This window comes from Ursus americanus, chromosome 4 (assembly GCF_024610735.1).
Source record: "Ursus americanus isolate L20-20 chromosome 4, mUrsAme1.1.p, whole genome shotgun sequence".
Taxonomy (NCBI): Eukaryota; Metazoa; Chordata; class Mammalia; order Carnivora; family Ursidae; genus Ursus; species Ursus americanus.
The window spans coordinates 13,928,417-13,955,060 of NC_142130.1; the positions used below are offsets into that span (position 1 = coordinate 13,928,417).

Sequence of the window (26,644 nt, forward strand, 5' to 3'; positions counted from 1 at the left end):
GAATGAGTCATATGTTTCTGCTAAAATCTTGCCAATGAATAAATGTGTTTCCTTAGCAAATTTCTTCATCCTTCATCCTAAACCTCAGTTTCCTTCATCCGCAAGTTGGGGACAATAAAACATTTCTTACAGAGTTGCTACTTGGATTAACAGTTCTTGGAATTATTCTCAGAGTTTTATACATATGAATTCATTTAATCGTTATGATTTTATGAGTAGATTTTATTATGCTTATTTTGCAGATAAGAAAGCTGAGACACAGATAAGATAGGTAACTTGCCATATATCAAGTATTCAATAAATATTGCTAAACATTCAATAATATTTGTTAGTTTTATGTATTTTTTATACTATAGAAGGATTCTTTATCATTTATTTGCCATAGACAAATGTTAAATATTGTATATTATATAAACAGGACATATTTCTATACAATATATATTTATGTATTTTATTCTAAATAAATAAATACTGGTATTTTGAAATTAGCTATTATATTTATTTAATGCAAATACATTTATTATATTTATATTATTAAGAACATTGTTACTACTGTTACTATTGTCATTAAAGCACATGTTTTGTCAGATGTTATTCTTTAATTCATAGTGGCAACACAATTATGGAAGCCTCACAAACACTACTCATTTGTTTTACTATATGGAATAATTAATGTTCATTAAGAAAGTTTAGTAGTTTGTCAGTATCTATTTACTTAATCTTAATTATTTACCACCAAATTATTAGCTAAAGGAATTTATTAGGAAATGTCTTAATTTGTGAAACAACTCTGCTAAGAGTATCTTTTATTGTTTTTTTGTTGCTGCAACTTAGTTTTCCCTGCTTCTTGATCTGCCTAGAATGTGTGATATAAAGCAAAACATAACCACAGACTATTTAATGATGCATAGTTGTATAAGATCGGCATATATTTAATGATTAAGAGATGAAAGAAGGCAAGATATATAAAGGAGATTAGCTGAATGAAAGTCTAAAATATGAAGACTGAATCCTATGAAAGTATTTTGTTGGCATATGAGAACTTCAAGATCAAAAATACATCATAAATTCATTGAAATGATATGCATTTTTAAGACTTGTATTACAATTATATCCTCCTCTTAAAAGTACTTTACAGGAAAAGGCAAAATATTTAAAGAACATGGACACACACACACACACACACACGGTAATTCTTAGATTGGCTTTCCAGGAACTGTTTTGCAACTTTTTGAAAATCGTTTAACCATTTGAATTTTCCAGGTTTTACTTTGTGTATCTAGGTTAAATTAAGATTTATAATGGTTCAATTAGGTCTAAAACTAGGATGCTATCTCAATATGAATAAAACTATAAAGGTACCTTGAATATTTTCAATATTTTCAATAAAGTCAATGCTATGGACTCTCCTAGAACTCGAAAAAATAATTGAAATGAAAAAAATGGGTTAATTCAGAAAATAATGTCCTAATATTGTTCCACATTTGACCCTTGGATTGTTACATTTCTGTTTAAACTCCACATTATCTCAGGTCTGTTTTACCTTGAATAGTAATGAGAAGATTATGTTTCAAAAATTATGGCTGTAATTACCTTTTTCCTAAGCCCAGCACATTATGAATGTCAGTGCCATTGAAAGCCTGCAAGTGTTTTAATTTCATATATTAAATTTAAGTATTGATGTGTATATTCTCTTATTGCAGAAAGGAGACTATTCCAGTGAAGGAAGTACACATGGGACTTCTTCTTTTTTTTAATAATAATTTTTTATTATATTATGTTAGTCACCGTATAGTACATCCTTAGTTTTTGAAGTAGTGTTCTATGATTCATTGTTTGCATATAACACCCCGTGTTCCATGCAATACGTGCCCTCCTTAATACCCATCACCAGCCTATCCCAATCTCCCACCCCCCTCCCCTCTGAAGCCCTCAGTTTGTTTCCCAGAGTCCATAGTGTCTCGTGGTTCATTCCTCCTTCTGTTTACCCCCCTTCAGTCTTCCTTTCCTTCTCCTACCGATCTTCCTGCTATTTCTTATGTTCCATAAATGAGTGAAACCATATGATAATTGTCTTTCTCTGCTTGACTTATTTCACTTAGCATAATCTCCTCCAGTCCCGTCCATGTTGCTGTGAACGTTGGGTAATCATTCTTTCTGATGGCTGAGTAATATTCCATTGTATATATAGACCACATCTTCTTAATCCATTCGTCTGTTGAAGGGCACCTTGGCTCCTTCCACAATTTAGCTATTGTGGACAATGCTGCTATGAACATTGAGTGCATATGGCCCTTCTCTTCACTACGTCTGTATCTTTGGGGTAAATACCCAGTAGTGTAATTGCTGGATCATAGGGTAACTCTATTTTTAACTTTTTAAGGGAACTGCACACTGTTTTCCAGAGTGGCTGTACCAACTTGCATTCCCACCAACAGTGTAAGAGGGATCCCCTTTCTCCACATCCTCTCCAACATTTGTTGTTTCTTGCCTTGTCCATTTTTGCCATTTTAACTGGTGTAAGGTGGTATCTCATGGTGGTTTTGATTTGAATTTTCCTGATGGCTAATGATTTTTAACATTTTTTCATGTGTCTGTTAGCCATTTGTATGTCTTCATTGGAAAAGTGTCTGTTCATATCTTCTGCCCATTTTTTGATTTGATTATTTGTTTCTCCTGTATTGAGTTTGAGAAATTCTTTGTAGATCTTGGATACCAGTCTTTTATCTGTAGTGTCATTTGCAAATATCTTCTCCCATTCCGTGGGCTGCCTCTTAGCTTTTTTTGACTGTTTCCTTGGCTGTGCAGAAGCTTTTTATCGTGATGAAGTCCCACAAGATCATTTTTTCTTTTGTTTCTCTTGCCTTTGGAGATGTGTCATGAAAAAAGTTGCTGTGGCCGACATTTGCAGGGAATAATCTTAGTCTTCTGGTATTGGTTGAGACCTCTTTTGTGACCCAATATATGGTCTATTCTGGAGAAGGTTCCATGTGCATTTGAAAAGAATGAGTCTTCTGTTGTTCTGGGGTGTAGTGTTCTGTATATACCTGAGGTCCATCTGGTCCAGTATGTCATTCAAAGCTCTTGTTTCTTTGCTGATTTTCTGCTTAGATGATCTGTCTATTGCTGAGAGCAGAGTGTTGAGGTCCCCTACTATTAACGTATTATTATCTATATGTCTCTTTATTCTGGTTAAGAGTTGGCTTGTGTATCTAGCTGCTCCCCTGTTGGGGGCATAGATATTTATGATTGTCATATCCACTTGTTGGATACATCCTTTAAGAATAATATAGTGTCCTTCTGTGTCTCTAACTACAGTCTTTAGTTTAAAATCTAATCTGTCTAGTATGAGAATTGCTACCCCAGCTTTCTTTTGAGGTCCATTGGCATGAAAAATGGTTCTCCATCCCTTCACTTTCAGTCTGGATGTTTCTTTAGGTTCAAAATGAGTCTCTGGTAGACAGCATATGGATGGGTCATGCCTTTTTATCCAATCTACAACTCTGTAGTGTTTTATGGGAGCATTTAGGCCATTCACATTGAGAGTGATTATTGAGAGATATGATTTTAATGATGTCATGTTGCCTGTGAAGTCTTTGTTTCTATAGATTGTAAATTTCTCTTCTGTATCACACTTGGGGTCTTTTTACTTTGATAGAACCCCCCCCCCCCCAATATTTCTTGTAGGGCTGGCTTGGTGGTCACATATTCTTTCAGTTTCTGCCGATCTTGGAAGGTCCTTGTCTCTCCATTCATTCTAAATGACAGCCTTGTGGAGAAAGGATCCTTGGCTGCATGTTCTTCTCAGAGCTCTGAATATGCCTTACCAACCTTTCCTGGCTTGCCAGGTTTCTGTAGACAGGTCTGACGTCATTCTGATGTTCCTCCCGCTTGGGTTAGGATTCTCTTCCAACTGGCCGCTTTCAAGATGGTATCCTTGGATCTAATAATTGCAAATTGCACTATTATGTGATGTGGTGTAGGTCTGTTCTCATTGATCTTGGGAGGGGTCCTCTCTGCCTCTTGGACACGAATGCTTGTTTCTTTTGCCAGATTAGGGAAGTTCTCAGCTACAATTTGTTCAAATAGCTCTTTTAGATCTCTCTCTTTCTCCACCCCCTCGGGGATGCCGATGATTCTGACATTGGAACATTTCATTGAGTCAGTAATCTCCCGTAATCTACATTCTTGAGATTGGATTTTTTTTTTGAGCCAAGCTTCCATTTTTTCCTTCTTTTCTTCCATCCCATCTTTCAATTCACTAATTCGCTTTTCTGCCTCATTTACCCTGGCCATTAGAGCATCTAGTATAGACTGTATTTGATTCATAGCATTTTTAATTTCTGCCAGATTTGCTCTCATTTCCGACCTTAGAGATTCTATATTCTCATTAATATTTTCATTAATGTTTTTTTCAAGCCTACACATGATCTTGACCATTGTTACTCTGAACTCCATTTCTGACAATTTGGTTATATCCATATCCATTAGTTCTGTGGCAGAGGCCACAGCCTCTGTATCTTTTCTTTGTTGGGGGGATTCCTCCTCCTTGTCATTCTGATGAGGAGAGGTTGCAGGGATGTACAGAGCCCAAATTATTGACCAGGACCCACGCAATGTGCACTTGTTTTATAGGGACCTTAGGGATGTAGGCTTCTTGATTTTTCAGCCTGCTTTCTGGGGGAGGGACCTGTGTGCTGATACTCAGGCAACCCTGTTTGGGAAAAGTTGCCCCTCCCCTGTGAGGGGGGGTGGGGATGGGCACAATGCGAACTGCAATTTCTGGGCTTTTGTTCTCTGGCAGCTTTCCCTGGAGGTTTTCTGTGACTCTTCTGAGAGTCAGAGCAGCAGTGGCTGTATCCTAGCCTCAGTCTCAGTATAGAAAGATTGCAGTCCGCTTTCCACTGAGCTCTCCTGGCCACTTTAACTCTGTTTCCGTCAGTGCTGCTAACCCTGCAGCGTCCCAGGATGTGCGCCCCACAGCCGGTGTCCCAACCCTCACTCCCAGGGCCCGCACGTCTCTACCCTTTGTGCTTCTAACACCACCAACCGCCTGTGGTTCCCACGCGTGCTCCCAAGCTCCCTATTTCAGTGTGGCTCGCGCATGCTCTGGAGTGCTGGTTTTCAGTCTGGTCCCATGCACGCGCTCCCAAGCTCTCTTTTTCAGTCTAGTTCGAGTGTGTGCTCCGGAGCTCCAGTTATCAGTCTGGTCCTGCGCGCGCTCCTGAGCTCCCCGTATCAGTGCGGTTCCAGGGAGTGCTCCATAGCTCCAGTTTTCAGTCTGGTCGCATGCACATTCCCAGGCTCATGGTCTCAGTCTGTTTTCTAGAGGTTGCTGGTCCGGGAGTCTGGCCAGCTCCCCAGTGCAGGTGGCTACTGCTTCCTGGTGCCCGAGTGTGTCAGCTCCCTCCCCCTTCCATTTATCTTCTGATATCTGTGCGCAGATTTACGGCGCCCTGCTTCGTACCTCAATACTCAGCGCTGGAGATCTTCGTTTGTAGAGATCCAGATGTATCTTCCTGCGTCTTGGGCTGATTTTGTGGGTGTTCAGGATGATCTGGTAGCTATCCAGTTCAATTCAGGGGACCAGCTGAAAAAAGGTCCCCTACTCCTCTGCTATCTTTTTCTGACCCCACATGGGACTTCTTAGATTCAATTTTATTTAGTCTAAGCAGGGAGTCTTTGTATCCTTTGACTGTACATAGTGTTTATGTTGCTTATGTAGAGTAAGTCTTGGAGGAACTGGAACAAGAGGTGGGGAAGATCATCGTTTTCCACTTAAATTCAAAAAACTAAAATCTTTGGCTACGGGGATTTGGGCAGTAAGGAGTAGGCATGGCATAGGAATGAAAGTGTGGACTGTGGAATCAGAAAAATCTGGGTTTGTATCCAGGCTCTACCACTTACTTATGGTATGACGTTGAGCTAATGTGTGGAACTCATTGGTTCTCGATTCTCCATTTGTAAGGAGAGGGTCATAATAGTTCCACCTTAAATATTATTGTATTCATCCAAGTCATGTTCGTTAAGTATGAACTATACAGAAAAGGCATGTGCAGAATGTTTTTGTCTAGCTCAGTACCCATTAAACCTACATGGACTAAATATTTTATTTTATTTTTATTTTTTTAAAGATTTTTATTTATTAATTTGACATAGAGAGACAGCCAGCGAGAGAGGGAACACAAGCAGGGGGAGCAGGAGAGGAAGAAGCAGGCTCCTACCAGAGAAGCCTAATGTGGGGCTTGATCCCAGAATGCTGGGATCACGCCCTGAGCCGAAGGCAGACACTTAAGGACTGCGCCACCCAGGCACCCCAACATGGACTAAATATTTTAAATGATTATTTCTCAAAAAAAATGCAAAGGGTGTATATTTTGGTATGGTAGTAATTTAAGGTTAGTCAACTCAATCTAGTCTAGAAATGAGTTAAATATAACCTTTGAGTGTTTTCTTTACCCATGTATATGTACTAACACTGTCTTCCACCATATTTATATCCTACCCTCATTTCAACACCTTTCTCTCCAGTGGCTCCTCTAGTAACAATTCAGTTTTCTGGGTAGTTTCCCTGAGTTTTTAATTCCTTCCGTTTAAGACTCTGATCTATTTATTTCCCTAAGATTTCCCTGTTTTTTTTTAAATATCTGTTTATCTTCTGGATGCTTTCTCTCACATTAAAAATAAGTCCACATTGATCCTGTCTAAAATATAACAAATAAACTTTTCCCTGATTCTTTTACTCTCTTTAGGTAATGATAAATATTTTCTTAACTTTTCAACCTAATGTGCATTTCTAGAGAGGATAAGGTAGTTCATAATGTTGCATTTCTCATTTACTCTTCAACTGATTGCATTGTCTCCTGTGCTCACTAATCCATAGAAACCCCTCTGATAAAAGACACCAGGAGTCTTTGAAATGCTACTTCCAATGGATAATTTTCATCTTATTGTATTTCTTTACTTCCTTTGAAGTATTGATTATTCATTGCCAGATGTTCTCTACCTTTTTGACTCCCATAAAATCAAACTCCTATGCTACTGTTTACTTTCTCTGATTATTCTATCTATAATGTTTCCACGGGTTTTGTTTTTATTTTTCCTTAAATATAGGTGCCATTCAGAGATCTCACTATTTCTCAGAGATCTGGGCTATACTCACTATACTTCTAAGACTACATATGGTCTTCTTTACATTTTGATTATTATGTGCATGCTTCTCAAATAATTTTTATTCCTGTTTGGAATTTGGTTGTGACCCAAACACATCTTGAATAATATAGTCACTCATCTTCTGGGATAGGTTTATATGGATATCTCACAAACACCTTACTTCAAAAGTTTAAAATTTAATTTCTTTTGTCCTAAATCTTCATGTTTGTTTATTTTCTAAATTAATGAAATTTCTATCCACTTATTTTATCAAATCTAGAAATACTTGCAATTTTGACTCCAAAGACTTCCACATCCAATTAACTACCAAGCACTTTATCTTAAACATTTTATCTTAAATATTTCTTAAACTGATCCCCTCCTCTCTGTTTCTACTACTATTGTCCTGGTTTAGTCTCTCATATTTTCTCACTGTAGTATTGCAATAGCCTTCCTGTAAACTCCCTGTTTCCCATCATATCTTTTTAAAATTTATCCCCTACAGATTTGTCAATGTGTGCCATCCTCATTCACACACTTGAAAATATCACTTGCTCTATTCAAAACCGTCTAAGGACTTAACGGTCACCTACAGAAATGGTTTTCAAACCTTAACAGATGTAGATTTTAAAGGAGAAATTTCACAAGGAGTTCAATACACAAGCACATATTTATAGTAAATTTCAAAACTCTAACTTTTGCTTACATAAAAAAAGAATTCCTGATAAATGTGATAAAAATCAGACACCACCCAGTTTTAATGTAGTCCTTTCCTCCTTCCTGAGCACATTCATAAGCTTTGTTCCTTTGCTTAATTTTGACATAAACTCTCTGAGGAGGACCAGCATATTTACATTTTTCAACCTTATGGATTGATGATACCAAGATTGAAAGATTAATGACTTACTCAAGGTTGTCTGGCATTTTTTACTATTTTAATACAAAAGGGATCCCAACTCTTAAAAGGCTCATAGTATAGTAAAGAAAACAGAAATATAACAAAAACACAATGTAATAAATTATGAGGAAAAGTAAATATAAAGTGATATGGAAACACTGACAAGAGCACAATGAATTCTGATGGGTTGGTGAGGATCAAGGAAAGCAATTGTAGAAAGAAGCCTGATAATCAGATAGAGGAAGAACATTTCAGGTAGGTGAAGAAATGGCATAAGTATAGGAACAGAGAGAGTAAAAGTAAGTGTGGGTCCAGTTTGTTGAAGACCCTGCTATGCTATAAACAGAAACTAAATGGAAATGGTGCAAAATAGTTTATGGGAAAGAAAGAATTGTTCAAAGGTGAAAGAAAAAAGGCTAGGACTTGTTTGTGAAATGTCATACTAATGAATTTAAACGTGGGTGTATAGTCAGTAGGGACCATAGTTTGGGTAAAAGTAATAAATAACTAGACTATAGCAACGGAAAATTGTAGAAAATTGTCTAAATATGTAGATTAGAAGGGAATTGACTAATGCAGTTCTGTGGTACAAAGGGTGACATTGGAGCCAAGAACAGCATAAAATTTCAAAATGTTTGCATAAATATATGCAAAATATTGATATGATGCTGTCATCCAAGATAAAAAATGAAGGCAACAATTGGGGAAACACAAGATCGTGATTTGGAACATAAGTTGATACAGCTGAAGGATCGCATAAATAAACAAAAACCATGAACTAAAAATAGGGATCAAGTGTGGAGATAAAGATTTGGAAATTACCATTTTGAAGATGGTAGTTGAAGCCAGAAAAGTACATAAAACCCTTAGCCTGTAGAAAAGAGAAGACCGAGAGTAAACCACTTAAAAATGATAGTAAGATTAAAAAAAAAAATCCAGTTCAGGTAGAGAATAATATACAGTTAGAGAACCAGCAGGGTAAAATCAGTGACATTAGACAAGAGGTGAAAGAAAGCAGGTGTCCTAAATATGGTGAAATGTTACAGAAAGGGTAAGTAAGTTAGTGACTGGGAGAGAAATAGAATTTTACACCATATCCTAGATAGATTTTTCTTATCAATATCCCTTCTTCTGTAATATTTTTATTATGATCTCCAGGTGGAAGACATGTAGTGTTAGGTTTTTCATGTATCTTGATTTTCTCCTTTATTTTAAGCTATCAATAATTGTTCTAAACAAAAATACTTTCTAAGCGGTTAATGGTGCTTAACTTTCCTCTTCATCTACAGATGGGAGCCATTATTAAACAACCATCACTCAGAGTTAATGTAATAGTAGTAGAAAACTTTCACAAAGCATATACCCTTCTTTTAATCTTTTCATTATTTTTATGTCAGGATATATAAATACCTGTCTGTGAATGATAATGTTATATGTATATGTATATATGTATATATATATATATATATATATATATATATATATGTATACCCACACACACACACACATATGTGTAAAGAATGGTAGTGTCTTAATATTTTCAAAGACAGTGATATTTGATGTATTGTGTGTTCAAATCCCATTAGATTAAACTCCATGCGATTAAAGATCGTGTCCTGCACTTAGTGCAGTAAATGGCATGTAGAAGGGGCACATGAGCGTTTTTTAAATAATTAAATAAATGAGGCAGTAGCGACAAAGAATGGTATGGCAAGAGATAGGTGAAGGCATAAGAGAAAGAAAGGGATTACATTGGAGGATAAGGCTCATATGGATAATTTAAATTAACATGCACTGCTACTAAATAATTGAAAGTTCAATAAAAACCTCATTAATTATAACTCCCTATTTATCTTCCACGGGATCATTCAATTTGAGGCGGGCTGATATTTTACCTTTGCACTATTTATGAAGTTTTGTTTTGCTGAGTAAACTAACACGATAAAATTATGTCAAGAAGTTCATTTAAAACCACTCATGAAACAAACTTTTTAAGGACTTCAGGCTTAAATTATTAAATGAAAATGAATGACGCAAATTATTCATGCCATTCTTTTACTCAAGTTGATTCAAAGATATCTCTCTTTAGAAAAACAAACATATCTAAATGCAAACTATGCCCTGTCTTTCATAGGATCATAGAGCAGTCTCTGGATTTTCTTTAGTTCAGCATCCTGCTGTAATCACCACCACATCATCGCCATCCTTACCAGCATCATTATGATATTTATTGCTATTAGCCTTATCATCAATGCCATTAATGTAGTGTCTCCTGTGTGGCAGGCATTGGACAGTTCACAACATCTCTGTAAAGTATGTTATTTAAGTTTTTTAGATGTGGTAACTAATCCTTTGGAGATTAAGATGTTTAAGATCGTGTAATTATTAAATGCCAAAACCAAAATTTTAATGTATTTCTATGTTGACTGCCCAAAATGCCTCCAAAAAAACCTTATTGATAAACAAAATTAAGTTTATTAGACCTATTGCAGTGAGGAAGACTAGCGTCCTGACTAAATGTATTTGTTTCCGAGGGCTCTGCCATAACAAGGTACCACAGATTGAGTGTGCAGACATCCGTTGTTCTGTGTGGTATCAGAGTTGGTTCCTTCTGAGATGTGTGACAAAAAAATCTGTCCCAAGCCTTTTGCCTAGCTTCTGGCAGTTTTCTGACAATCTCTGGAGTTCCTCAGCTTGTAGACTTATCACTCTGATCTTTGCCCTCATGTTCACATGGTTTTCTCCCTGTGTACACATCTATCTCCAAATTTTCTCTTTTTGGAGGACACTAGTCATATTGTATTAGGGACCCACTCCACTCCAGTGTAACCTCATTCTAGATGAGGTAGCTACATCTGCAATGACCTATTTCCAAAAAGATCAGATTCTGAGATATTCAAGTTCTAATTATTCAACCGTATTATTCAACCCATAACACTGAATCTTAGTAGGCTCTCCAAATGGGGAAATTAGGGAAGGATATTTATGATATTTTAGCCTGGTTGTGTGGTTTTAGGTGAAGCCTTAAAAAGTAGGGTACTGGTTGGAACTGGGCAGAGTTTCTGACTAATTTTAGATTGGAGGGAAAAATGAGGAGAGGAACATAAAACAAGTGTTTATAAATACGCTCTTTGTCTAGAGAGGTAAGCTGGTTGGTTCACGGTTTTTTTATCCAAAAGTGGGTATATACTGGAGCAAACAGCTAAATTACTTTTGCTTGATCACAGTATTATTCAAAGTAGTTTTAGTCCTCATCTGTATGACTTCAGAGTCCATCAGCTACATCTTTCTTTCTCATCATTGATATCCCAAAGTAGTCTGTTCTACTGCTGGATTGCTCAGACAAATAGCTTTATTAAATAGTTCTAATAGAATTCAGTTTAAATTTGTTACCCTGTTGTAGTCATTGCTGGCTAGATTTGATTGAATTTTTCTTCCTTATGATAGCCTTCAGAAAGATTATCTATCATTCAATAGTCTACCTATATACATATATCCTGTCCCAATTCTTCTATTTTCTAGACAAATCCTAGTTACTTTGGGTTTTTAAGTATAAGCTATATTTATATAGTAAGTAATAATCATCTCATGGGATGTTAAGAATGCTGATAACTACAAGATCATTACTTTGCATAGTGTCTTAGTCCTTTTGGATTGCTGCAACAAAGTATCACAGACTGAGTGGCATAAAAAGCAACAGAATGTTATTTCTCACAGTTCTGGAGGTAGGAAGTCCAAGATCAGGGTGCCAATGTGATGGAGTGAGGACTCTTTTCTAGGTTGCAAACTTCTTGTTGTGTTGTCACATAAAGGAAGGTGCTAGGGAGTTCTGTGAGGCCTCTTTTATAAGGGTACTAATTCCAGTTACAAGGATGAATCCCACATGACCTAATCACCTCCCAAATGCCCCACCTCCTATTATGATTACTTTGGCGATTAGGATTTCAATACAGGAATTTTAGATGAGCATGAATATTTAGACCACAGTAGATGCTAACATTGTCAGCATCCTGTCTTCTTAAATCCTGAAATCCGGATGTACAAAATGACTAGTTGAAGTTTTTCTGATTGAAAAAAAAACAAAAAAAAAAGCTTCTCTGATTGGTTTCGACCATCTTAACACCAAGGTTCTGATACAGCCAGCATGCTACCATTTTATTAGAAGCATGTGGAGCCATGAGACCAATCTATCCAAAATATCTTACTATTGCTTTAAAGTGAGTTTTGCAATATTTAAGATGTCATGCACACTTTTGCCTAGACTTTTTTAGATGGTAATCATGTTTATCAAAAACATTACATCCTACCAGCCTTAAAACATAAAATTTAACATGTAAATCAGAGAAGGGAGTTTCACATGTAGGTTTTGTTATCAAGATATCTTGCTTTACATATAACCCTGCATTTGGGAAAAGGGGGGTGTGTGCAAAGAATTATTTCCTCTGAATAAAAAAAAAATTATTTTGTAAATAAAAATAGAGTTATAGAATTCTACTCATTTTAATTTATAAGTATTCTGCAGTTGGTTAATTAGATCAGCAGAATGAAGGCCAACAATCAACAGAAAACTTAAAGCAATTTAGAGTCCTTTGAATCTTTAAAGAAAATCCAATAAGCACTTGAAAAACAAAATCAATGAAGAGTTTTAAATGTTTCTTTTCTGATTTTCCACAGGGTCCAAGTTTTCTCTCTGAGGCCCATTTCCCTAAACATGCAACAGAAATTGAAGAAATGGATCCTTTTTTCAACCTTCATGAAACCATTACCAAGGTAGGAGATCACTGCATTCATGAGCAAGTTGGGAAAGTTTGGAGGGTTTTTTGTTAGTAGATGGAGAAAAGGATAATAACCAATCAAGAGAAATCTTATATTTTCATTTATAAAATATACTCAAAAGGATTTTAAGTACCTCCCATTATTTTACTAAGGAGTGAGGATGACCTACTCCTCAATCAAGATCATACAGAGCAATAGCATGATTTGTATTCAAATTCAATCCTTAATAAAACAATTAAGGGTTTTTTTTCCTTCATCTGAAAGTAGATTTGTAGTGTACTCTCAAGTACATTCTTTGATTAAGCGTAGTATAAAATGCATCTTTGAATTTTTGTATCTTCAATGTTTTGTTTCAATATTTAAGATACTCAGTTGTTTACGGTGGTACTTTTTAGTTGTAGTGAAAGAAAAATGGCTCCTTAAAAAAAAAGATTGCATTTATAATAAGTGTTTTTATACTATGTTGGTCAGACCTATATTTTTACTTAAAACTCTTAGCTGTGTGTTTATAATATGGAGAAAATTAAATTGTACAGTATGGAGTAAATAAATTTAATGTTCTGACATCATATGACATCATATGAATTTTTACATTTACCAACTATTTGTTTAGTCTGTCATAACCTCCCTTTTGGGGATAGAGTTTATAGAGAATGTTGACATTTCAGCACATTTAAAATAATCCATATTTATAAATACTTAGTTGAATGATTGAATCATTCTTAAATCTTCTTAGTGAATTTTACAAGGCTATTTTTCTCCTTCAGAAACAGGAAAATATGATATAATGAACTGAACTCAATAAGTGGCAGTAGAATGAACTCAGAATACAGACTAGGATTCTCGGTATACCCTAGTTTTTTAAAAAACCGTGTTTTATTTTTTCTGAACTTCTGAAATTAGAGGAGTTTGGCCCACATTTTACTTAAAATTCTCCTAAGCTCAAATTATCTGAATCTTAACTACATTCATACCTCTGTGCTTTACAATTTATTTTGCTTCCTTAATTTAGATTTTAAGTACCCATCCTTTAATATCCATTTTTATTTGGATATAGCAACATAGAAGTGGCCCCCAAATAATAGTTCCTTAGTATTCAAATTATTAATTATATTCTTAATAATTGTACAGATGATAGATTGATAGATAAAAATACATATCTCTATCTATATATATCTATATACCTATTTAAAAGAGTATATGCATCTGCATACGTTTAGATGAGTGTTTTTTTTTTTTTTTTTTTTTAAGATTTTATTTACTTATTCGACAGAGATAGAGACAGCCAGCGAGAGAGGGAACACAAGCAGGGGGAGTGGGAGAGGAAGAAGCAGGCTCATAGCGGAGGAGCCTGATGTGGGGCTCGATCCCATAACGCCAGGATCACGCCCTGAGCTGAAGGCAGACGCTTAACCGCTGTGCCACCCAGGCGCCCCTAGATGAGTGTGTTTGTGTGCATGTATGTGCATTCATTCAAATAATCTGGATACTTATAGTCTAGGTTTATTTACTTATTTTTAAGTGAAGCATTAGAGGATTTTAGGGCAATGCAATAGTAATATTTTCTCCATTTTTTCCTGTTTTCCTCTGGATCAGGGAATTCATTGATTTTTGTGGAATGAATAATTTGAGACCCTGTTGATATCAGGTGTATAATGAGAAGTGTAAACACACACTGATTCTTGCTGCCTGTTGTCTTGGCCACACCACAGCTTCTAAGAGCATGTTGGGAAGCAGGGCTGGGGCAGAAGGGAGTAGGGGAACATAGAACACAGCCTGAACATATACCTGCGGTAAGTACTTAGTGTGAAACACAGGAAGTTGGAGACTATTTGAGAGGATACACAAATTTGTGCACAGACATCACCACACGTTCTACATTTATTTTCATATTTATTTCATATGTAAGCAGATTTTAATCCATTAAATGGATGTTAGAAAAAATTCTATGTCTATGAAGAAATCAAACATGCCTAAGTGCAGAAGCAAGTGACCTGTGATACTTTTTATGACCAAATATATTTATCTAATGTTGATCCGGTTTCCCCAGTCATCGTGTTTACCTATGGTAACACCTCCTGTTGGAGATATAGGCCAAAGGAAGAAATTGTGCTTCAGAAGTTCAATCTTAGTTTATCAATAAGAGAAACCGGGGAATCATAAAAACAAGTACTTAATACTTTATTTTAAGGTCAAATTTTCATTGATCAACAACAAAATAAAAATATAAATATGGTGGGGTTGACTAGGCCCATGACTAGAAAATATGGAGTATAGATTTTAAGACCTTGGCTACTAACTTGTTATTTTATTTAGTAAAACTGTATTTTATTTTCTACACCAAAAAGGAGTACACTAGTAATGGCTTTCTTCACTAGGATTCTGTGAGATTGAAAGATAATGTATACATTTTCTCTGGAAATGCAATATGGATGTAATTGAGTATAATTATTAACACATTAAAAAATATGAGTGCTGATGTCTTCAAATAGACTCTTACCTGCATTTTCTGAATTAAGTTTTCACTTTAAAAAAGAATAAGTTAGATATGAAAGCAAATGATTTAACTAATTAATCAAATGCTGAGAATACACTCGTAAGTTAGTGTGTACAAATGGAATATGTAATTTAATTTGTAAAAGATTGAGGCCTTTAGAATATTTTGTTTCAGTAAGAATAATAGTGGTATTATCATAGTATATCATGTATTTAGTATACTCATATTTCACATAGCAGTGAGATATTATAGAAATAGCAATGGACTTTGAATAAAAAGACCCAGTTAGGTATAAATTCTGTTACTGTGAATTCTGAAAACCTGATATAAAGTAGGAGAAACACTTTGAAAAATGATAAAACACAATGACTGATATTACACCAATCATAAAACATTTAAAAAATCTGTAGTAATTGAAATATTGAATTGAATTGAAAATATTGAAAATATTGAATTGAATTGAAAATTCAATTGAATAATTGAATTGAAATAGTTGGATTCCTTATTTCTCCCAATAAAAATTTGAATTCAATACATGGCACTATAACACAGTCACATATTTATTTTATCTAATTAAATTAATATAAGAAACATACACATCTAATACAAATGATCATGTAATGTAATCTATATCTTTTACAAGTAAGCAACTTTGTACTCTAGACCTTTGTTATAGATCACAAATATGATTTATATAAAATTAAATTACAGTTTCCAAGCACTGAAAAGTTAATAACCTATCAATGGTGTTTTTTTTTTCTGAAAATAAATAAACTGCACTCATACATGACATAGGAGCTATGAGTTCTAGTCTATAGCTCCCCGATGCTGTCTTTCAGTTCTTTAAAAATATTTTTTTTACAAAGTATGAATTTATCCTGGCATTTGTCTTTTTGATATAAAGCATGGAACCTAAGAAAGTAATGAATGAGGCTCAATATTGATGCTAAAAGGTGTAATTCATCATTGCTTCAATGACAGTCAGGTGGTACAGTATAAAGTCGCCAAAGGGCAGCACGTACTGCATCAATGTTGAAGATGTTTTCTTGTCTTCTATAATTACCCTTAAAAATAACATTTAAAAAAAATTATCATGGAAGCCAAACTAATTTCTCCAAAGATTACACATGAATGAAATACCAATATAAATCTTAACTCTTAATCTTTTAATAAGGGAATAAAAATCTCCAAGGATTTATGTTTTGAAATAGGCTTATTTCTCCTTCTCTCCCTAGGAATTGTCTAGTTATGTATCTAAATCTTCAACATTTAGGTTGTAAATTGTTATTAGTTTTCTAAGTATTCTAGTAGCCTATTATAAGCCAAGGATGAAACAAAACGCTTGACAGACAAAAACAGTTAATACATGAGAATAGGTTCAAGGGAGTAAACAGGTAAGGAAATCATTTTAATATAACATAGTAAAAGAGGTGATAGTGATATGAACAAGTTATGAGAAGAAAGATGATGGAGTTCATGCTTCTGACTAGGAGATTTGAAGAATTTACCAGAAAGATGACATTTGAAGAATTTAAGAAATATTAACTTTATCTTAATGTCAAAACTTCCCTTAAGAGTTCTTTAAAAAGCAGGTTGTTGGTGGTATTGGGTGAGAAATGATGATATGTATTTTGAATAACAGAAGACAGATTTAAGAGACATTTTTCGGTTTGAATAATAGGATATATGATTTACTGGATATGGGGTATGAAACAGAGTGAAGAGTAAAGGACAATTTGAATAGCTCCAGTTTGGGCAAAGTTGATATTATTGAATTAACCAAATTAGGTTTTGGGCTGAAGAAAGTGATAGAATTTAACCTTAGACATGTGGAATTTTGGATACTTAGCACATCTAGACAAATTTGTCATAGGAACAGTTGGATACATGAGGTTGGAGCTCAGGAAGAAATAGAATCCAATGCATTACCTGACGTAATAACCACTTGTCACATGTGGCTTTAAACTAAAAAATAATTTAAATAGAACTAGAATTTAATTTCCTCAATATCATTAGCCACAATTCACATGTTTAGTAACCACACATGGCCAGGGGCTACTGCATGGGATAGCATAGATTATAGAACATTTTCATATCTGTACCGGTGGTACAGACAATGTCACCCTGGCAGTACTCATGCAGAAAAGCAAGAGTGACAGGGAGAGGACAAAAGACCCAGGGCAGAATGGTTTATGGGATCCACAGGAAACGATACATTATAAGAAAGAGAAAGTGTTCAAAAGCATATCCTCCCACAACCTGACACCATTAAGATGGCTACTATTAAAAACAAAACAAAACAAAACAAAAGACAACAAGTGTTGACAAGGATGTGGAGAAATTGAAACCCTTGTGCACTGTTCGTGGGAATATAAAACGGTACAGTCGTTGTGGAAAACAATGACAGTTCCTCAAAAAATTAAAAATAGAAGTATCATATGTTCTGCCAATTCCACTTCTGGGTATATATCCCACAGAATTGAAAGTGAAATCTTGGAAACATATTTGTATACCCATGTTGATAACAGCATTTATTCACAATAGCTAAAATGTGGAAACATCCCAAGTGACCATAGAGGGATAAATGAACAAGTAAAATGGGGTGTATATATACAATGGAATATCATTCAGCATTAAAAAGGAAGGAAATTCTGACGTTGGCTGCAACATGGATGACACTTGAGGACTTCATGCTAAGTGAAATAAGCCAATCATGAAATGACAAATACTTTATGATTCCAATGTATATGATGTACTTAAAGTAATCAAAACCAAGGAGAAAGAAAATACAATGGAGGTTGGGATAGGGAAGAGGAATTTTTCTTTAATGCATATAGAGTTTCAGTTTTACACCTTGTAACTTACACAAGGTGTAAGAGTTATAGAGGTGGATATTGGTCCTGCTTACACATTATGAATGTATTTCATACCACTGAACTATACACTTAAAAATGGTTGATGGTAAATTTTATGTTATGTGTATTTTATGACAGTTTTTAAAAATTCAGGAAATAGAAGTGTATTTACCCAATCAACTGGTCATCCACTTATTTGGAATTTTGAAATTCTTTTTTCTCTTCATTTATGCCTGAGCTTCTGTTCTTTGCCATTACCCATAAAGAGTTCACATGACTTGTTAACCAGTTCTTCGGTCTACTTTTTTTTTTTTTTTTAAGATTTTATTTTTTTATTTAAGAGAGACAGAGAGAGAACGAGCGCAAGCAAGGAGTGGGGGGGAAGGGCAGAGGGAGAGGGAGAAGCAGACTCCTGGCTGAGCAGGGAGCCTGACGAGGGGCTCCATCCCAGGACTCTGAGATCATGACCTGAGCTGAAGGCAGATAATTAACCCACTGAGCCACTCAGGTGCCCCTGGTGTACTTTTAATTGATGTAACATTCTTATTTATTTTATATCTTTTTGGATTTAATATATTTTATTAGCATTTTCTTGATAACTTTTTCCTATAATGCACACTCAGTAAATGATGACTGATAACTGTATTTTAAAGAAAACAAAACACTATAGCTATGTTGAGAAGGAAAGGCCTTTTAAAATCAAGTGTCAATATATAGCATTTGGGATAGAAGAGGAAAGATGCTATCTATTACATTATTGGATTAATAGTACTTTTCCTCTGGAACCCCAAATGCTGTATATTATATTTTAAAATCTCTGAGTATGAATAGTACATCCAGGAAAACAAAAGACCTTATAAATGTAGTAACATGGAAACTAGCAAATGATCTAATTCTGCGTGAGCTTCCTTAAGAAATACCAATTTATAAGTCATTTCATTGTTTTTCCCACCTAGCTTAAGAAAAAAATGATTTCTTTATCTTTAATTATATAGGATATGCAATATTAATACATTTTTAGTATAGGGTTTTTTTAAATACTGTTCTTAATTGTGTATGCATTTCTTCCTTTTCTTATAAAATATTAAAATAGAGATCCTTTATAAAATTGTTTGGATCTTGCAATATTCCAAAGAGGAAATAATAGGAATAATATAGTATTTATTCCCATATATATGTGGAGACAGTGTCACAGTGAGATTAAATTGCAGAAAAAAAGGCAGCATTTGTATAAAGCCTTGAAGTCAAGGCTAGAAATTCTTATATAGTTTGTATTCTAACAATGTAGTTATATTTGCCCTTACTTATAGCTATAAATTTTAACTCAATTCTGCAGTGGTGTGAATAAAGGCTAATGGTGGTGTCTTCAATGATGAAAAACATTTAATTAATTCTAATTTTTAACCATTTCAGCTAATATTAATTACATTTAGAGATGATAACCAGAATCACTTTGACTAATACAGTTATATTCTGCTAATTTATTTTAAACACATGATTTGTGAAACACGAATCTGCAATTATTTTTAAATGTCACTAATAAATTATGTTTGTACCAGTTGTTGTGATACGAAGATTCTTAGAGCATGGTAACTGAAAACCATCTACTGAAACAATCTATTCATTTTATAACTATAGAATAGAAAGGCAGACTAAAATACAGAATGATTTTATTTCTCCTGAGATATCATTCTAAGCTCTAGCTTAAAAATTATAGCTTAGTAGCCTTATGTAAAAAGTAAGAGAAAAAGGAAGAGACCAAATTCCTTTTATTCAGTTCCCTGAATTCCAAAGTCATGTTGTATTCATGAGCTAATAGATTTCTGGTTCAATTCTTTAAATGCTTAAAACCTGGCCATGATTTCTAATCTGATTGAGCAAATCTGAGTGTCTTCCAAGTATCTTTAGTGTTGATATATTATTTGGATAAAATACGTGAATATTGTATTCTATTTAGCAAAGGAAGTGTAATGATATTCTTTAATCCTGTTTGTGCATTTGAGGTGATTCTGAAGCTGTGGATTTAAGGCTTTTGTTATTTTTAAAAATACTTCAAAAGTTATTTCCTGCTATATCAAATTATTGTTACTAGATGCACCATGTCTCCATGGGGATCTACACTGTGTTTCATGACACGAACTAAACCAGAAAATATCCCAAATATGTATTTTCAATGTAGAGATTGTACTTTGTAATAAAGAATGTTGGTTGGAGCTACTCAAGGGAGATGATGCGATATTAAAACCAACCTTCTACGCCTTGAAAAGGAAATATTATCGGTGTATATCTTCTTCATAAATGTATAATTAAACTCACTATCTTCATTTACTGAAATTGGAAATGTTGCCGACTATATTTTCTCTTGCCTAGAGAGGTTTGGTTTATTGTTTTTCATTATATGGCACAAATATTATAGTTTCTAAAGGCATGACTTATACTACCAGTTTCTTTTTCGTTTTTGGTTTTATTACTCAAAAGCAAATTGTTACACAATATAAGACTGTCAAAATTTGACTCCCTTTTTAAAGGGAGGTTAATCATCAAAGTAGATATTTTGCTACATCATATTACAAGAGTTATTACTGCATATTAAGCTAAGTAGAAAAGTGATTCTTTAAGCATACATTTTTTCTTTAATATATACATAAAGGCTGATTAACATGTATTTATTACAGAACATAAATATGCTAGTTATATAAATCAGGATAGGAAGCTCTATGTTCACCTATAAATAATATGAAATAAAGATACAGTCAACCTACTTCAGAAAGTTTTCATGTGTAATTCAGGAAATGGTAGCCTCATCCCATAAAGTAATAGTTTTGAATTTTGTATGAGCTAAATATATCCTTCCTATTTCTGGTAAATGTCAATAAGTTGAAAGTGAATTTTAATGTTAATTTCTTCATTTGCCCCTCACTTTGAACAAGAGTTTTTTTGTCTTTTCATACCATTCTCAGACAAATATCATCCTTGAAGTGGTGTAGAAGTACAGAGACAAAGGGCAGAGCAGTCAATGGATAACAGATTAGCTCTAGGTAGGCAGGTCAAATGTCCTTCCAAAGACTGCTGTTGAAATAAAGACTTTGTATAATAAAAAGATTTAAAAGCCCTAGGCAATAACCACTTATTTAAAAAAATCTAATGTAACACAACAAGCCAGAAGAATCTGGGCAGTCTTTTGGAATCTATTTTACTGGACTTTGATCATGATGCTTACATGTCCTGGGGTCAGTACCCACTGTCCCCATGTGTTACTGTAATAAAAAATCCCCTTACACATACACACACACACACACACACACACACACACACACACACACATTATGTGGTACGAATGAATTAATGATACAGATTTTCAGTGCTAGTCACTCTCTGTATTATTCCTTGAAAAACTCTGAAGATATATAGATCTATATATATCTATATAGATATATGTATGTTTTCTTGTCTTCTTTTTCAGAACAGTCTGAATGTCATCCTGTTTTTATTTGTTTGCTTTTAAATAATCTTTGGACCTATATATTCTGTTGCTATTGGTGTGATACAGAAAATATTAAAAAATTGCAGTTTTTTTGGCATTTAGTTGTCAGAATTTGAATTATGCAGTGTCTCTCAAAGAGTTCACAGCAATTGGTGTTTTAAGATAGAATGAAGATATTCCACAAATATTAATAGTTTTATGATATTACATTGAATTTTAGGAACTGAGCAAGAATTAGATTTGAACAAAGCAAATTTTTGTTTGAAAGGCAAACAAAATTTTTGTGATAGGAAAACAATATTCATTTAGATTAATTATGGTTTATTTGCTAATATGTCTTTTTAATATTATAAATTAAGGTTTAAGAATTAATTAAATTTAAAATTACAGTGTCCTTGACCATTATTGGAGGTTCAAATAGTAATATTTCTGCTTTCTAAAATAAAGCAATAATGAACAATCATAATTATGTTCCTTAGTTGTCAAGAAAAAGAATTATGATCCTTATAGTTACTGATTTAAGAAAGCTATGAAGAAAGTGATCCATTTTAGAAATATTTTCTCAAAAGTGAAAAAGTCCATATCATTAGGATGTTGTGTTTGTCATTAATAAAGACCTACATGCAAACTTGTTCAATAAAAGTAAAATAATTCTATTTTTCTCATGTAACTGAAAATTCTAGAAGAGGCACACTTTAGGAGTAGCTCAAACACAGCCCTTGATCTACTTATCTGTTGTCCTCTCAGTTCTACCCTTGTCTCTGTTGGGTGTTTCACCAGCAGAATTCCTCTATAGTAGAAAATGTTGCTAGCAGTTCCTGGAATCATATCCATACATAATTCTGTCAAAGCAAGAGAGGATCTCTCTTCTGGTGACTTTCTGATAAAAGCAATAATGCTGATTTCTAGAAAGGCCTAGCAATATGGACCCTTATCTTATTACTCTGAATTGGCATCATGCTTATTTCAGATCATTTCTCGTGACCAGGGAAATAATTATGCTGATCAATGTTAAGCCTGATTTCCATAAACTAATGAATGTGGAAAAGAAATTAAAGTTTTTAAAAACCCTGGTTTGGAAGAATGAGACTAAGCAAGATCAAGTAATTATGGCTCATCATATCTTCTTTGATTAATAATCCTGGCTAATTCAGATTATTGATAACCCAGTTGGAGGAGGGTATGAAGACAGAGGGATATGTCAGAATGAAAACACTAAATGATTGGGAACGTGGGACCAAGTAGTAAATGCATGAACAAGAGGCTGATGAGAATCTTAGGTGGCAAGATTATTTCAGTGTAGAAAGACTTATAATTTTTGTGTCAGATGACTTGAGGAAATAATAAAAGTATTTTAAAGCAATAAAATGTTATTACTTTTTTTTTCTTTTTTTTTATAACATGGGCTTTTTTTAACCTCTCTGCGTGATATATCTTCTTTCAGTCAACTATTCAAAAAGAGAGTTGCAGTATTTGTTCAGAGGAATAAAGGTGTACTTGACCTTGAAGAATAAGTAAAGATATGTATTAGCTGGGTTTTAAGTTTTAGAACAGTAACACAAATTTTAAGTGATAATGAAGAGAAGCTGAGTTCCCTCTTCCTCATCCACACTGGTAGGTATAACTGTAGTTTGTTTATTTTTATTACTGTAAAACATTTTGTTGCTTATATACACCAAAATTTATGTACTGCTCCACTGTTGAGGGGTATTTGGTTTGTTTCCAGCAACTATTAAGATCATTTTTATGCAAGTCTCCTTGTATAAGAGTTTCTTTAAGATATATACCCAGGAATGGAATTACAGACTCATATTTAAACCTATTAGGTAATGCTAAATTGCTGGGACAATTGACTGCCAAGCCCCCCCCCCCCAAAAAAAATCCAGAATAGTCTATTGATTAAGCAAAATTATTACACTGATTTCACAAAGAGAGGACAATACCTTGACTGGATCTTAGTAATATTTCAGGAGGGAATATCCTGGAGGAAATATTAATAGAAGATTTGAGTGTCTAGACTTAAGTTTTAAGGTGAGTGTTTTAATTCAGACAAATAATTGTTAATGGGAAAAATTCATGACAATAAATTAGGGATCGTGGACATGATAAAGGGAAGACTGATAAATGAGCTATTTGTCCAAGTGAACAACATATTGCCCAGAGAAGTTGGTGTTTGCACAGAAGAGTAAGCTATTTTTTGGATATATTGGTTTGTAGAAATTTCTTGGTGCAAAGAGTAAAGTTATTTATTAGTTTAAAGCCTATCTTCATAAACAAAATTTTCTGGAATAATGTTGACACAAGTGGCTCTAGTTTCCAGTGCTGATAGTTAAACTTAGTGGACTAATGTAGTCTCAATTCTTGGAGGCATGTGTGACAATTCTCTTTAATATAATCCTCTACCAAACTTGATAGTTTTTTATTTTTGCTAATCTGATATGTGCAAGTGTTGCCTAATTGTGGTTTAAATTGTATGCCTTTCTCTGATTGCTAATGAAATTGAATGTTTTTAGATATTGACAATTTGTGTTTTCTAGATGTTTGTTTGTATGTATGTTTTCTAAGTGCTTGTTAAAATCATTGCCAAGTTAAATTTTTTTTTTTAATTGGATTGTTAGTCTTTTTTATTGACTCAGAGGAGATATTTCTTTATTCTGGCCATGAACTTGTTACATGTGTCATAAATATCTCCTCCCAGGTTTTGATTTTTATTTCCACTCTTTTTATTGTATCTTTTAGTGAACAGTTCTTCATTTCAGTATAATCTAGTTTAGCAATTTCTCTCTTTACATTTAGTGTTTTTAGAGTTTTAAGAAGTTCTTCCATATCCTGAGACAATATTTTTCTACTACTCTATAAATCTTTATAATTTTTCCCTTAACATTTAAATATTTAATCTACCATGATGATGATGATGATGATGATGATTGTGATGATTTAGTTAGGGGTGTAGTTTTCTATTTTTCTATCTGATTTATTGAGAATTCCATTGTTCCTTAGTGATGTACATTAAAATTGTTACATATCAAATTTCTGTACATGTATAGATTTGTTTGTGGGCTCTCAATTGTATTCTTCAGTCTCCTCATCCATCGGTGTACAAACACAATACTGTTTGAGCCTTATGTCTTTAAAATAAGATGTCCTATCTGGTAGTTCATGGTTCCTACTTACTTCTTGTGTAAGAATATCTTGACTGTTCTTGCCCTTTGTTCTTCCATATAAATGTGAAAATTAACTTGTCAGGTTCTACAAAAACTTGTCAGAATATCAATTGATAATGAAGGCACTATATACTTTTTAAATAAATATTTCTTGATCCCAAACGGTTGACTGTTCTCAAAAGGTTATTCTATTACTAGCATCAAATGTAGTAATGGCAATAGCAGGGTAAATAACTGAATATCCTAGTTTTGCAGCTTTATAGTGCTGAGAATATCCTTTAAATTCATCCTTTAAACAACTCATTTTATCAGTAATTAACTGCTACCCATAGAAGTGAAGATCAAAATTATAGCAGGTGTGTAGCTGACATAGAACTCTGACTAAGCTCCAATCTCATTCATTCTCATAAAAAATATTTACTCAGAATCTCTGTAGAATAATATAGGTATACAGTCCAGGGACATAACAATGAGCAACCTAAGAAAGTGTATTTGCCTTGTATTTTACTGTATCATACTGCCTTACATGCCCAAACTCAAAAAGAGCCATTAGACAAATCTTTATGAAACACATTCTGGTTGCTGGACTCTGTTTTAGTGGCAAAGGATATAGCAGTAAACAAAAGAGGAATGATTATCCTCCTCCAGGAGCCAAGAGTCTATGGGAAATAGATGTCATAAAAATATAGGCACAGATACAAACTATGCTAAGGTTCTGAGAGAACGTATAAAGTACTGTTAGAATTGAAGTAGGGCTGTGGAGAATACTGACCTAGTCTGGGGTATTTGGAAAATTTTTCCTGGAAAAGTAATTTTTGAGTTTTTGACCTAAACTGTTTAGTTAAAGAAGGAGAAGAAAAAGAATCAGGCAAAGAAATCTGTATGACAAATGTATCTGAGGAAAGTGGGAGCCCGGCTTATCCTAGGAAATGAAAGGAAGTCATACCACTGGAGACCAGAGAGTAAGAGTAATGATGGTATAAATGAGAAGGAGGGTTAGGGTTAGTTGATAAAATAGGACCTCATGATGCATGTATTGTTTATAAAAGAAAGGAAATTTCCAATATAGTAGGAGAATCATTCCAAAGCCAATGAAATGGGAAATTTAAAAACAATTACCTAAATTCTTTAAAGGAGATAATGATGGGTGATTCTATTGATTTTCATTTGGCAGTAAGTAGCATCAGGCAGTGGAACTGACTAATCTCAGTAGTAACTGGTTCAATGGTCTGATAATACTTAAATAAAGAAATTAGGACAAGGATGTGGAAAAATGAGATCCAATGTAAAATAATTAATATTAGTTCAATTTATAGAACCTTCAACCAGAAGTCTAGTTTAAAATTAATTTATATATAATTATAAATCATTTGTTTAAATCTTCCTCTTTTTTGCCTTTCTCAACTTTTAGTTCATTTCAATTTTTTTTATGTTCTAAATCTTTAAAATGATACTTCTGTTGCCATGTATTAAATTTGTATCAGACATCTATAGACTTTTTAAAATATGTTGGCATACTTTAAGTGACTTCACTTCTAAATACTGTACAATTAATATTTAAAAAAAAACTTATTCCTAAATACTCAAAATAATTTAACATCTAATAGAATTACTAATAATCCCTTAATATTAGCTAATATCTATTTCATATTCAAACTTTCCTAATTGTCTTCCTTATACCCTTTGTAACTGGTTTGTCTAAACCTAGATTAAATTTGGGACCAAATGTTGCATTTGGTTAAGCCTCTTTATGAGAAGTAGCCCTTCCCCCCCTCCTCACCCCCACCCCACAACACTGATTTGGTGATGAGAATAGGC

The 26,644-nt window shown here is 33.9% G+C and overlaps 1 protein-coding gene across 6 annotated transcripts in view; it reads left to right on the forward strand.

The window, feature by feature from the left end:
- Positions 1-26,644, forward strand: part of NAALADL2 (N-acetylated alpha-linked acidic dipeptidase like 2) — a 1,315,864-nt gene that overhangs the window by 1,149,130 nt on the left and 140,090 nt on the right. For all 6 annotated transcript variants that reach the window (XM_045788671.2, XM_087861406.1, XM_045788670.2 and 3 more), the window contains one exon: positions 12,725-12,820. In XM_045788671.2, the coding sequence (XP_045644627.2) occupies positions 12,725-12,820 (96 nt within the window). The remainder of the gene's footprint in view (positions 1-12,724; positions 12,821-26,644) is intronic.